Source organism: Pinus tabuliformis, chromosome 1_2, assembly GCF_031772625.1.
Source record: "Pinus tabuliformis cultivar Carrire ecotype Pingquan chromosome 1_2, CPIR1, whole genome shotgun sequence".
Classification (NCBI taxonomy): domain Eukaryota; kingdom Viridiplantae; phylum Streptophyta; class Pinopsida; order Pinales; family Pinaceae; genus Pinus; species Pinus tabuliformis.
The window spans coordinates 1,359,942,939-1,359,955,749 of record NC_142298.1 but is presented as its reverse complement, the minus strand read 5'-3'; the positions used below and the strand labels follow the sequence as shown (position 1 = coordinate 1,359,955,749).

Sequence of the window (12,811 nt, the reverse complement as noted above, 5' to 3'; positions counted from 1 at the left end):
TCCTCACCAAACCATCTTGCCACCGAAAAGATGTCTATTTTAGCTTCCTCTGATAGCCTAGGGGCTCTCTTATCAAAAATGGTTTGGTAAATTGGCAACATGATGCCATGACAAATTTTGTAAAATTGGGAGCTAAACTGTGATTCCCACATAATATTATGATAAACATGGATAGGAGTAGGGTTTTGTAAAGTCCATTTCCAGCCCATGTTTGGAAAATGTGAACAAAAACATATAGCATCCATCGCATATGCACTCATATAAAAAGGAGGGATAACCCGAGAGGAGATAATTCTATTGTTTTTGTATTCTCTAATGGACATAGCCAAATTGTCTAACAAAATATTGCTCTAGTTCATAATTATAGCATTAACAACCACATCAATCAATGGAACCCATTCAATAGAAAACTTGGTACTGCCAGCCTTTCCAAATAGTCTACACAACATTGTGACTGCAAAATTATGCAAGGTTGATAAAGGTGCAATTGGGTACATACCAGTTTTCTCCCGCCTGAACTTGTTGGAGCCAGACCTTTAATTCTGCATGACATCCACCGGGTCTTCATTTTCTTTCGCAAAATGATCAATAAATGTTTTATCATAGAGATTCTGTAGTTCTGGAAGATGGTACATTCGGCATAAATTGTCTAGTTTAAATGACCCCATGACTTCATGCCTAGAATTCTTGAATGTTCTATCTGAAATATCCACATTGTCAATGATCCATTTTACCATATCAGTGTATGGCAAGATTTTAGGCCTTGCAGCTATTCTGTGCAGGAAAGAACATGCTGCTTCAAAATAAGAAGCCTCGGATGAGTCCTCGACATCTGTTATTGCTTTAGTTTCTAGGACCTTTGGGTTTTCTTCCTCTAGTAAATTATACATTGCCTCCCATGATGTAGTCCCGCCATCCTTGTTGCATGTAGTATCAGAGAAGAGTGGAAGCATGTCTGAATCCTCAGACGTAGTAGCCTCTACAATCTTATTTCCTTTCTTAACCATTTTTTCAAGCATTGTTTTCTTCGGAAATTTCCTGAAATTTGGGCAATGGAGAAAACAAAATGAAAAGCAAAGCAACAATGAAAGTGGAAACACAATAACACAGTAAATTTTGAAAGAACGTAAGGATGAAGCTTTTATTTCAAATACGGGTAAAAAGATATAAATCTTCTCGAGCCGTTAAAAGAGTAAATGCAATTAAACCTTATTAACTACTCATTAAGGCCTACGTGTGATTTCCTTTATGACTCATCAAAACATCGCATCACAAGTTTCTAAATGATATTTCAAATTGGTATGTGTTATGTGCGATACCGATCATGCGATTGCGATGAATGACAATATTGCAATATCACAAATCGCAATATCGGTGATATCAGGAATGGACCAATTCAAATTTGCTATGGTATTTTGCGATTTGCGATGAGCGACGTACTTTTTACTTTTTCGAGCATGTTTCCTTAAACAGATGATTATTCCATTGAAACAACTATTTTTCGATAGGTCGGACTTAAATTAAGTTCTAACAATCTTTATTATTCCGTCAGGTCTAGACCACATTGCAATTCGCAGTTTTTTATGGTTTGCATGTTTGCACCTTTGTAAAAGCCGCAATGTGATTGCAATAAATACTTTATTATATAAGGAATATCCTAAGTCTTAAGTTTTATAAAAAAGTTCAATGCTACCTTCAGTCTTTTAAAGGGGGTCTTTTATTGCGTTTTGCAGATTTCAACTCACAACTAACCTTTGTTACTTTTGATCACGCAATTTGTGATACTAGTTATAGAGTGACTTGGCTTAATATCTTTAATTTGTCTAAGGTTTTATTCTGAATGGTTTCAAAAGGCAAGTTTATTTGCTACGTTTTTTGAAAAAATTTAAAGGGTACCCATTTATTAATACAATACTAACTATTTATATAATAAATGAGGGGTGTTGAACAATACAACACTACCATGGCTACAAAGATGCCTGTAAATTGAAGATTCAACCCCTATAACTATTGTTATGGTCGTTGATTCCAAAATTGCATTATATTAAGTAAACAAAGACAAACCATCTTGCAAGCGGCAAAGAGGTGAAGAACGGATTCATGACAACATTAAAGAAAATTTATAATCTAGATTCAAAAGAACCAATCCCTTGTTTGAACTATGTTTACCCAATTTTCATGTAATTGATGTAGTTGGACACAATTAAGATTGTGTGATACATCAAGAGTATGATCCAATAAACTAGTGGCAAATTCATGTAGTGCATGCCCAAGAGTTATAAACATATGCTATATCACTCCAAATAACAAAAGGAATTGGAGTACTTCAGATTTTATTAATTTAGTGATAAGAACCAATTGGGATTTAACAAGGGAAAAAAGTTTGTTTACATTTCTAGTAGTCTTTGTCTTCTTGTTTGGAAAGACCTAGGTCCTAGACTCTAGGAAAGGGTTTTCTAAATAATGTGATCCGGATTTAAACAGGTACACAATAAAGTACAGAAATAAACACGAATACAGAGATACAACAGAAATAATACTTCATTTCATTAATGGAGAATACTGAAATATGCTTACAAACAGATATGGAAATAAACTAGCTAGGGCGATGGTAGTTTATGTCTGAGAAGAGATGTGGCGGCTACATGCCTCTGAACTGCCTTACAATGAGGCTGAAGAGTCTTTTTATTATTGAACAATAAGAGCAAACTCTAAACAACTGAAACCCTAACCCAAGGAGATGTAACACCAAGAGTTTATGGGCCCTGTTGGGGTGAGTTGGACAGCCAACTTCCCGGGGTCACCACTTGGTCCTATTATCTCCGTTTGACGCGCATGATAACCCGTTGGAAAGATCTCTCTGAGGATTACGACTGAAAAGACAATTTTAGACATGAAATCGCTGACGGTAGATTTCCAAAAAAATGTCGTTTAGAGCCTCAAAATGGTTTTGGAAGTTTAGGACCCGAAAAACTGCTAAAAATAGTAAATTGTGCTACAATTAAGGAAACTGAAAAATTGAAAGAAGCAATGGTGGGGGTCCAAGTGGAATTGGTGGGTGGCCACTAATATCCACATGGATCATAATGGGACCAGTTTACTAATATGAACAATCAGATTCACCCAAAGTGACCTTGGTTGACCTACCTATAGTTAGAAGCCCAATAGATGAGTTGCAACTTGGGAGTGACCAGTACTAAAAGGATATTAGAGGATGTCTAACATGATGCAGGCTCAATTGCTGACACATTTATTAGTATCCGGTCATTAGAAAGTTATGTCACAAATAGATGCAATTAAATCTGTTTTATATATTACCTATATAATATAAAGAAAAAAATATGATTAAAGCATTGTAGTTTATAATTAAGCAAGAAAATCATAAATATCAATCTGGAATTATGATTTTGACATTGTAAGAAATATATAATATTGCTTTATGTTTTAATTTAAACTTTCATATTTCTGCATTTTTTATTTTACAATTTACAATCTTCTTTCTACAGTTTACATTTTTCTGACTTTAGTATGCTCTCTTTATATATAGAAAGAGATTACCTATTTCAAACTGATTTGGTTACCACGTCTCCCAATAGTGATGCATTCAATTAATCTCATATTTATATGTCAATTTACTTAGAGGGTTGTTTGGTTAGATGTTAGCTGAGTTGGTAGAATTCTCTGTGCAAAGGCCATTTTGAGGTTTTAAGGCCTATATGTTTACTCTGTTTTATCCAAGTTAGAATTACTAGGGCTAGTAACATGACAGAACTTCCATTGGGAAAATAAAAAATACGAATCATAGTTTTTGATATTGAATATAATATGTAATCTATTCCATTTCATCTTGATTGTTAGTTATATTTTTTCAATGTGTGCAGGCCGTTGGTTTCAAGGTTCAAATGCAGCAAAAACCAATGCGACGTGCAAAAAAGATTATGCTCCAAAGACTTTATATATTCTCTTCAACATTTCCCTTTACTTTGATCTCAAAGGGGGTCTTCTGTACAAATATTAGTAGCGTTTATGACAAGGATTTTACAGTCCCTTTACTTTGATCAGAAAGAGCTTTTATTCAGAAAAAGTAAGTTTTCAGCTGCCATCCAATAAAACTCTTAAGGTACTAATGAACAGCCCAATGGAATCCTTGGCCACTGCATATTGGTATTTATTGCAACTGCAATCTTCAAAGTGACTCAATTCATGCATGGAATCTACCCATTTTTCCAATCTGAGCATATGGAATTGGATTTCTTTAGAGCTTGCACTGGATTCTCTCTTTTGGAAACCAACCTTATCTGCGCCACAGATGGTACAAGGAAATAGTAGATATTGAAGAATAATAGATTTGCAAAGTGCATTCCAAACCTACATAAAAGAAGTGAATATGAGACCATCAGACTCGGGCATTTGATGTCGATTCACCATTAGTTTTGTTCTTCCATACGAGGGGAGCAATCAATGTCCAAACTGCACAATAAATCACATTGCAGGAATGAGAAGTTAGAACAGATCTGTTGGATAAAGCTCACTATCAGTTAAGCGTGGTGGATATTAGCATGGAAGGTGAATTTAACTCATGATCACTTGTCTTAGGCTCTGGTAACTATCAAAACTACTTCTTATCTAACCAAGGAGCTAGTCTCTTCCTTCAATGGTGACGAAAACAAAAGCATCCCTGTCTAAATTGTACAAATTGGAAATGAAGAATGATTCTCATTTGTGCAAACATATGGGAGGGTAAACAGAAGCTTTACTGTATAACCCAGCAGCAAGCCATTCGTTCACAATTTTCACCCATGTACTAGCCCAGCCAACATCTATGCTCCACCTGAGAATAAATCATTGCAGAAAATACAATATATTGGTTTTTTTTTCGAATATTTGCAAATACATAGGTTAAAACAATGGAGGAACAGAGCTGAGATCTATTCCAATCATAATCTTGTCTTAATTGTTCATAGAGATCTTAAATGTTTCCAAATAAGCATGTGGCCAATGTGCAGACACTCACTTTTGCATAGTTTGGTGCAAGTTCCATCCGATCAATAACATACCAAAGTACATGGCTCCCATAGAGAAAACAAAATGGAAAAATCCATAGCCATATGGAACACCATCCTCTGCCTCGACTTCATCTTTCCGGAACTGTAGACATGTATAATTTTAGTACAGATGAAGATTCTAATTGTTTTCTTCTACTCTGCCACTTTATTCTAATTCTTTGGAGTGAAATATAACTAAATCAAGCGCAAGAAGCCAGAACTTGTGGTAATTCTTACATTGAATGATTTTGAATCAATGCCAGTAGAAAATGTTGCCATGACTATTGCAAGCATTGCAATTAGAAAACTCTGCATAGAAATGTAAAACAAGCATCAGATTTCCAGGGACAGGTTGATTATTACCACAGATAAAAGTCAGCTATCGGTTGATGATTGGACTGAAACAACGTCTGAGTGAGGTAGAAATGTGCATCAGCACAAAAAATTCGGCGTGATATAATAAAAAAATAGTTGGTCTGATTTTTGGAGGTAATCAAATGGGGATTATAAGCGCTTTAGCATCAATGCCTTTTCTTCGTAGCTTCAACAGAAATCTCAAATTCATAATGATTTTATAATGGAGAGTAACCTAACAATCACAGTACATACAAAGTGAACATGAAAATTGTGTAAATGCAAAAGTACAATTTCCCAGTCAGCTCTGTATCTCTTTTCTATAATTTCCACTGATATTACTGTCAAACAAATAAGAAGCATCCTTTTCCTCTTTATAAAGAACAGCATTTCCTATAATTGTAAAAAAAGCAGCGATGAACAATCCATGGAGATCTAGATTGAAAGCCGAAGATAATGAAACTGAAGAAGAAAGTGCACTTAAAAGTCAGATATTAATGCATAGTTCGAATCATCAAATATTTCATGCACATTATATATATTCATATACCAATAAGAATGTATAGTGAAACATGAGATACAAAATAGCAAGTGGTATAGAGGCTTGAAACCTTACAACAATTGTCATCCAGTCTCCTCTCCCTGTTGTCTGTGGCCTTGTATTACATATCTCCGTTGCTGGTTCACTGTAAACATAGGGGGCAATATGAATGGAAAACAGAAGCAGCAAACTGGTCCACTTAACTACTTCATGTGATATAAGCTTCATACCTAGAGTAATTAGCCTATGGAAACTGAACTACCTAGTAATATAAAATCTTCCTCATACCCAGAGGCTAGAGTGGTTAACATATGGGGGTATCTGTGGTCCAATGGGTGATATAAGTATTTTAGAATATACCAGATAAAATAGTTCAATTATAGTGGCTCTGAAAGTGGCTGACGTTGATAAAAATATAAATAGAAAAAGACTATTATATAATGTGGTTACCTCCTGACAGCAGACCAGCAAAGGAATACAACATAAAGCCCCATAAGTCCTGATGTCATAAGGCCTGCATTAACCTGCATTTTGCAAAGCAAAACAATTCTCCTATATTAGCAATTTATCGTTTAAGAATTACACTGAGGAGCAGATACAACTCTTCAACTAAACGAACTTGTGATAAGGAATCACCAACTTACTAATAACTACATGTGAATTATGTCATTGGAACTTACTTTTGAATGTAGGGAGATGCTAGTCATTACTTGAAGAAGAAGTAGTGTCCATGTGATGAAAAATATGTTCAGGACGCATGATGCTTTTGGAGCATACCAAATGTACATCAGTATGATTCCAGCCAGGGAAGCAGCATAGGCCATCGTTGACATTGTAATCACTAGGATCCGACTGTGTGAAATTAAATTTTCTTTGTTCATCAGTGTTATGTCATATACGAAAACTGGGCGATAAAATAAATGTCATGATAAGGAGAAAATGGATCTCAATTAAAGAACAAAAAACTCTTAGATTTATAGCTTTTAAACAGGGGAGGTGGAAATTTGAATATGTTTTTGGATGCATTATAATCGATGTTTCCATGAGTTATAAAATTCAGATTTAGTACATTGGCATGTCAATTCAATATATAGAGCTGTGTCGAGCTGTGGAACAGATAAGGCAAGTTCTGTATTTTTAAGTTGGGATTTCAAGTAACAAAGTAAACGCCCATCTTCTGCATTACTCAAATTTTCTTCACTTTCTAAGGATGCTTCTCGTATTCGTCGATATGGTCATGAGGCAAATATGTGTGTATATCTGTAGATAGACAGGGCTTTATTTTTCTAATCCTACTTAAATGTTCTTGATTCTGTTATCTCCTGATTTTTGACAAGATCCAAGAAAGCAAACTCTAAACCAAATCTACATATTGGAACTAAATGATATATGGCCTTCTGAATCTCAATTTAGGTATTCATAGCCATATCCCTTATCTGCATCTTGACTATTTCTATGTTTTTGAATTTCCTTATAGGTTATTTTACCCATTAACATAATTAATACCAGTTCGTCATCCGGTAATTTTCCTTTTCTTTTCACTCTGTAAAAGGAATTCTTTGTCCAATCTAGGGATGGCTTCAGCTGGATGAAACTGAGGGTAAAAAAATCCCCCAAACAAATTTTGGATTCAAACTTCAATTTTTTTAACGTATCCATCTTCCTTGAAGTTAAAAGAAAAAAAACGGTGAACATGAGGGAAAGAGTTGTACCATCGTTCAATATTTTTCTCCAATACCCAATAATCATTCCACCAGGTGATGAAATTGATCACACTGAAAAGTTGTATGATGAGAAATATCCTACCAAAAAAAAGACAAATTTGGCCCTGGTTAGTATTCCTTAACAAGCAATTAATTTTAGCCTATAAGATAGAAACCATAATATCCATTTAGTGATTGATCAAACTATATCACCCAAATGTAACCAATGTAATCCTGAATTTACCATGGACAAATAGCATAGCATCTACATATTCTCTTTTGGAAGACAGAGGTTATCTAGTCGTAGTATTTAGGTTAAAATTGCAAAAGACATTTTGATGACGTAGGTGATTGCTGTACGGGGGATCTGTTAGATATCATTGAACTAGTGAAGTATTGCGTGAAAATATCACCAACCCCCACCCCTGGATTTGTCATCGACTGTTTTCTACAAATCGGCAAATGTAAAATTCATTCTGCAGAAGTTAATTTATCCAAGCAGATTGTTTGTGTACTTAAAAGGCACATTGTATCCAAAAAACGTGATAGAAGAGAAGCATACCCGGCACCAAATCTAGCAACTTCACCTGCATCAATAGTTACAAAGGCGTTAGTTTATGATATGTCATTTTATGAAGTCCATGTTTACACAATTTTGATGTCTAATTGCAATTTGCCACAAAGTCATGAAACCTGTCTAATTTAAGCAGAAACAGAGTAAAAATTGGTAATTTGAACCAGATTTGGTATTGAAATAGATTGCTGAGAATCATTTTAAGTAAACTCACCATAGAATTGAATAAAAGCAGATGGAATAAAAAAGGGGATCACCATCAGAGCAATCCACATAAGGCTCTTCAAGGGCCACCATCCTGAATGCCACGAGTCACGACATTCATGCAACTTCGTAGTTCCAACTGTTGTAAGAAACATAGCGAAATAAAATATCTGAGGTGATGTTAAGGTAAACAGTTCAGACTCCAGAGGCCTATCGCTATGGTCCAATACTGTTGGGGAAAATAACGTGCTTGACATCGCACGAAGTGCCCGAGACTCATGTACCACTTATAGTCAAATGGCATCGATACGCGGATATGATTTTAAGTAAGTTATGTTGCCATGGTTATGCATTTGAAAATTGCCAAGGCCACTTGCATGTTAAAGCTCCCAGAAATAATCTGGTTTGTAACCAATGGGTGGTTAGTTCTGCATGAAAATTCAGACCTTGATACTGATCCGGACTTACCTTCTGTGAAAGATATGATGCCACTTCAAACTTAAAAAGCTCATGACAAGAAATTAGAATCCGGGATCCAACGTGTTTAGAAGCCAAACAACTTATAAGGCATATAAATTTTAAAATTGGATACAAAGCAGCCCAGGCTTACTCGAAGCACACCTTCTGTACCTAAGCAGTCATGACCTCCTTGACAGCCTTTCAAATCTGTAAAAACGAAGATCTCAAATTCATATATATATAACGAAGAAAACGGCATACAATGTAAATTAGGTTCATTTTCCAAAGCCAAATGTAATTACATGTATATCAAAAGAATAATAATCTAAATGGTTGCAGATAAGTTAAAGAGCTATTTGAAAAATTCACGATTTTATGAGAATTTAAGTAAAGTTAAAAGTTGTAAAATCATGTGAAATGTCCCGAAGTGCAGTGAAGGGTCATCAGTATCCTTAGGTCAGCAGGTGTTCCATCTTATTAGCAGCCTACAGAGTCTACAGTTTGTTGTTTTCCATAGTGGTAGAGGGCTGTAAAGTGAGTCTCAAGGTTTGAACTAAGTCTCTTATTATGTTGAGAACTGGTAGTGCATGAAATAATGTTTCTATTTTAACTTTCAAGATTTTGAAATCAGTCGTATTTTTCAGCATACCATAATCATGCTCACTGCGCCATAGCTGCTTACATGGTCATTCGTATCTTTGTGATCCTCAATTTTGGTATAGGTTTGTGATCCCAATTTTGGTCACAGGGAGAAATTTGGATTCAAGTTAGAAAACCCAATTTAAACCCTGAGCTGTACATCAGTTGGTTTATTTGGAGTTTAGTCCCATCTGGTCTCAGGTTCAAATCTTATTGAGAAGGGTTGAGGTAGCTAGCTGTGGTGATAAAAAGGCGTTCAGGCCTACCGGAGTCTCACATAATAATGGTGGCAGCTTCCTACAATAGCTCAAATCCTTCTTTCTAACATTGAGCTGGGGCCAACCAAAAAAATGGAAAACCCAATTTAGGTCTACAGTAACACCAAACAGGTATATTTAGAGGATTTGAAATTTCTAGTTTCGAGTTTAACGGTCCGAAAAGCTAGTAATGGACGGAATTAAATCATTAAACTAATGTGCAATCAAGGTACACACCCAATCCTTTATTTGCGAAAGCTAAATTTCATTCGAAATTCATAATTGAAGCGAAAGAAACAACAGCAGAACTTTTGATACTTACGCTCGAGCTCTGCTAATGCATTGTTACCATAATCCCGAACCATCCAGGCTAACAAATTTGTCGGGAGGAAGATGAACCCGTAGACATTTCGTGCCATATGAGGGTTTGGACCGTCGCATAGCTGGCTGCAGCAAGAATCTGCCATGAATTCGTGATATCTCTGTGCAATGGTTGTAGGCATCTCGCAATGGTATGGGTTCCCTGTCTCCAATTCGACCCGAGCAAAAATACTCTCAGGCTCCATCTGTATCCTTCCGCTTTCTCCAGGAAGCCCAGCTACTTCATGCTTTCGGGTCTTCATGGTGTGAAGTGGCTAGAAATAGCTCGGAATTTAGTAAATCTGATAATACCCTCCCAACCTATACATTCCTGAGAAGATTCGTAGACTTACCAGAGCTTATCCATCCTGCATTATGGAATAAATCGATCCTATTACTTGCAAAATCTACAGAGAACTCGAATTTGAAACACTATAAAGAGTAGACTAGTTATAAGCAAGAAAACTGAACAGTCGTGGATCAAAAGAAAAGCTATCTAAATTTGTAAATTGGAGGCAGAGTGAGCAGGACATTTTTGCCGTCTTCGATATTTGATCTATTTACGCCAGTATCCATCGGATACTGCATCTTTCTTACAATATTCGTTACCTGACGCCACCGTATTTGCAATCATTATGCACTACGCAAGAAGCAGGCAGATCATTTAACAGAGAGATTAAGCGAACAAAACTTTCGGCCGAGAGGGTTGAAATTTCCCGTGTCATAACTCGAAATTTAGTAGGTTTACCGTCACTCAGCAGGGTATTCGTGAAATTAAAGGACATCTACGGTTTTTGCAAGGGTAATGCTCCAGAACAAACCAAAATCTGCAGCATTCACTACCTACCTGACTTACATGTGTAGCTTTACAAGTAACGACATTAAATATTTGGAGATTTGCCATAAAGAAAGAAAATCATTTCAGCTCGACGAACATCTACGCGGATGAAAATACATCTGTGATAATTTCACTGAATGGAAACAAGTCTGTGGATAACAATATGCAGAACCGATTCTTTACTGAGACAAAAGTCATCTTTGCGAATAGGCAGCAAAATAATCAACCATGGAAAATATCACATCAAAGAAACTGATCGAGGTGCAAAATTGGCAGCATTTATGGGACAGAAATCCGTAAATAGCGATATTTGTGTAATCAAATTGAGTCCGCAGCAACATCAAGAAGCAAGTGCAAACGTTTTAGCATCACTGACAAGATTATTTACAGTATGTGACAATAACTACACAAAATATATATTGTAAGATATCCCATTCTTGCCTACAGAATAAATTTCTACTGAAACGTATTAAGAATTCAATTTTTACCGAAAAGCATTGGACATTGGAAATCAGCGAGCAATCATGGACATCATAAAACTGCATACTAATATCTGAAAAAATGTAATCTTAGACATTCAGCACACTGCAATCCGCCAATTCCAGTCTTTATGAAGCACCAAACAAACAGTGTTCGTCAAAACACAGGCAGGCAATTCTATACTTTTAATTTGTAACCAAAATTAACGTTCGTGCTAAGATTCTAGACCGATCTTTTAGGCATTTTATAAAAATACTGTGAAAGCAGAGTCTACAAATTAGACTGCAATCAGCTATATTTCGGTTGTCCCGTCTCTAATTTATCAGTTACTCTGCACAATTCATCCTGTCAAAGCGATCTTACATTTACAGCTGGGAACAACAAATTTCTGAGGAGACCCGTTCTACGGTTAAAATGACGTTACAGATCGATGACATACAATGTGATTTTAAGTTCTCTTCTCCTTCCATTCTTCGAAACGAACCCGAGACCAGAGGATCCTTGAACGTAGCACACTACGGACCTTGAACGACTTACAAGTCCATGTCGGCATCGAAAAATTTCCCTGCGTCTCTTATCCTTTACAGGCCGTTTCGCAGATTTCCGGGAAGCTTTTCCTGGCCGGAATATTTGCAAAGCAGCACAAAAACTTTTTCAGATCCCGGCAAATAAATAAATAAACAAATAGAACAGAATAACTTGGATTCATCGTGCGCAGGGAAAATTCATAAATTAATCATCATTATAGGATTATATTTTATTTTATTTGGTTACTTCAAATTTTTGGTTTTTTGAGTTCATTTGTAGTGGGTGAGAAGTTCCATTCTTCTTTGGTGCCGTTAGTTAAAAAATCTAAATCTTCCTTCTTGTTATTTTGTAGCTGTTGATTAAAGTTTATCATAAATTTTCCGAAATATGAAAATTCAGTTTTATTTTATATAATTTGAATTATAAATAATCGTTTTAATTTTACACTTTATTTATAAAAATTTAAAACTTTAAAGATTCATGACAGACAATTTTTGGGTAGATAAGCGTGACATAAATTAAACCCTAGGATGTTTTTTCGAAAGGCTGCCATTTGGATCTTTTGTCTGGATTAAATTCTAAGTTAGCTCTGCTTTAAATTTTTTATATGAATTTTATATAATATAACATATTTATGTATAAAATGTCCGTATGAATGGAGGATATTGAGAGGACTGATTTTTATGAATATGCTTTATTTTTTCCCTTATGAATGTGCTCGAAAGAGATAAACTATATTTAAAAATATATTTTTTAATATAAAATTTTTAATTTAATAAAATATTATTTTTAAAATAAATATAATATATATGTGTATATATTTTTAATA

General features: G+C 35.3%; 1 protein-coding gene across 2 annotated transcripts; it reads right to left on the bottom strand.

Annotated features, from left to right (window-relative positions):
• Nucleotides 1–3,936: 3,936 nt before the first annotated feature.
• LOC149211280 (uncharacterized) lies at nucleotides 3,937–12,078 on the bottom strand. 2 transcript variants are annotated; one of them, XM_089396991.1, is made up of 13 exons: nucleotides 11,894–12,077; nucleotides 10,099–10,504; nucleotides 9,014–9,087; nucleotides 8,432–8,591; nucleotides 8,206–8,230; nucleotides 7,653–7,742; nucleotides 6,621–6,792; nucleotides 6,391–6,464; nucleotides 6,016–6,085; nucleotides 5,283–5,354; nucleotides 5,015–5,148; nucleotides 4,758–4,831; nucleotides 3,937–4,470 (listed from the first exon to the last, which is right to left on the bottom strand). In XM_089396991.1, the coding sequence occupies exons 2-13, from the start codon at nucleotides 10,397–10,399 to the stop codon at nucleotides 4,397–4,399; spliced, it is 1,320 nt and encodes a 439-aa protein (XP_089253117.1). In that variant the 5' UTR covers nucleotides 10,400–10,504; nucleotides 11,894–12,077; the 3' UTR covers nucleotides 3,937–4,396. The 2 variants fall into 2 exon arrangements, with proteins under 2 accessions (XP_089253117.1, XP_089253118.1); XM_089396992.1 differs by lacking the exons at nucleotides 3,937–4,470; nucleotides 4,758–4,831 and having other exon boundaries at nucleotides 5,011–5,148; nucleotides 11,894–12,078.
• Between the last annotated feature and the right edge of the window lie 733 nt (nucleotides 12,079–12,811).

Coding starts and splice junctions, on each gene's coding strand:
- LOC149211280 (XM_089396991.1), bottom strand. CDS start 10,399: ATGAAGACCCGAAAGCATGAAGTAGCTGGGCTTCCTGGAGAAAGCGGA. Junction 7,743..8,205: donor GTTGCTAGATTTGGTGCCGG/GTATGCTTCTCT, acceptor TTTTTTTGGTAG/GATATTTCTCATCATACAAC. Junction 6,465..6,620: donor GCATCTCCCTACATTCAAAA/GTAAGTTCCAAT, acceptor TGCAAAATGCAG/GTTAATGCAGGCCTTATGAC.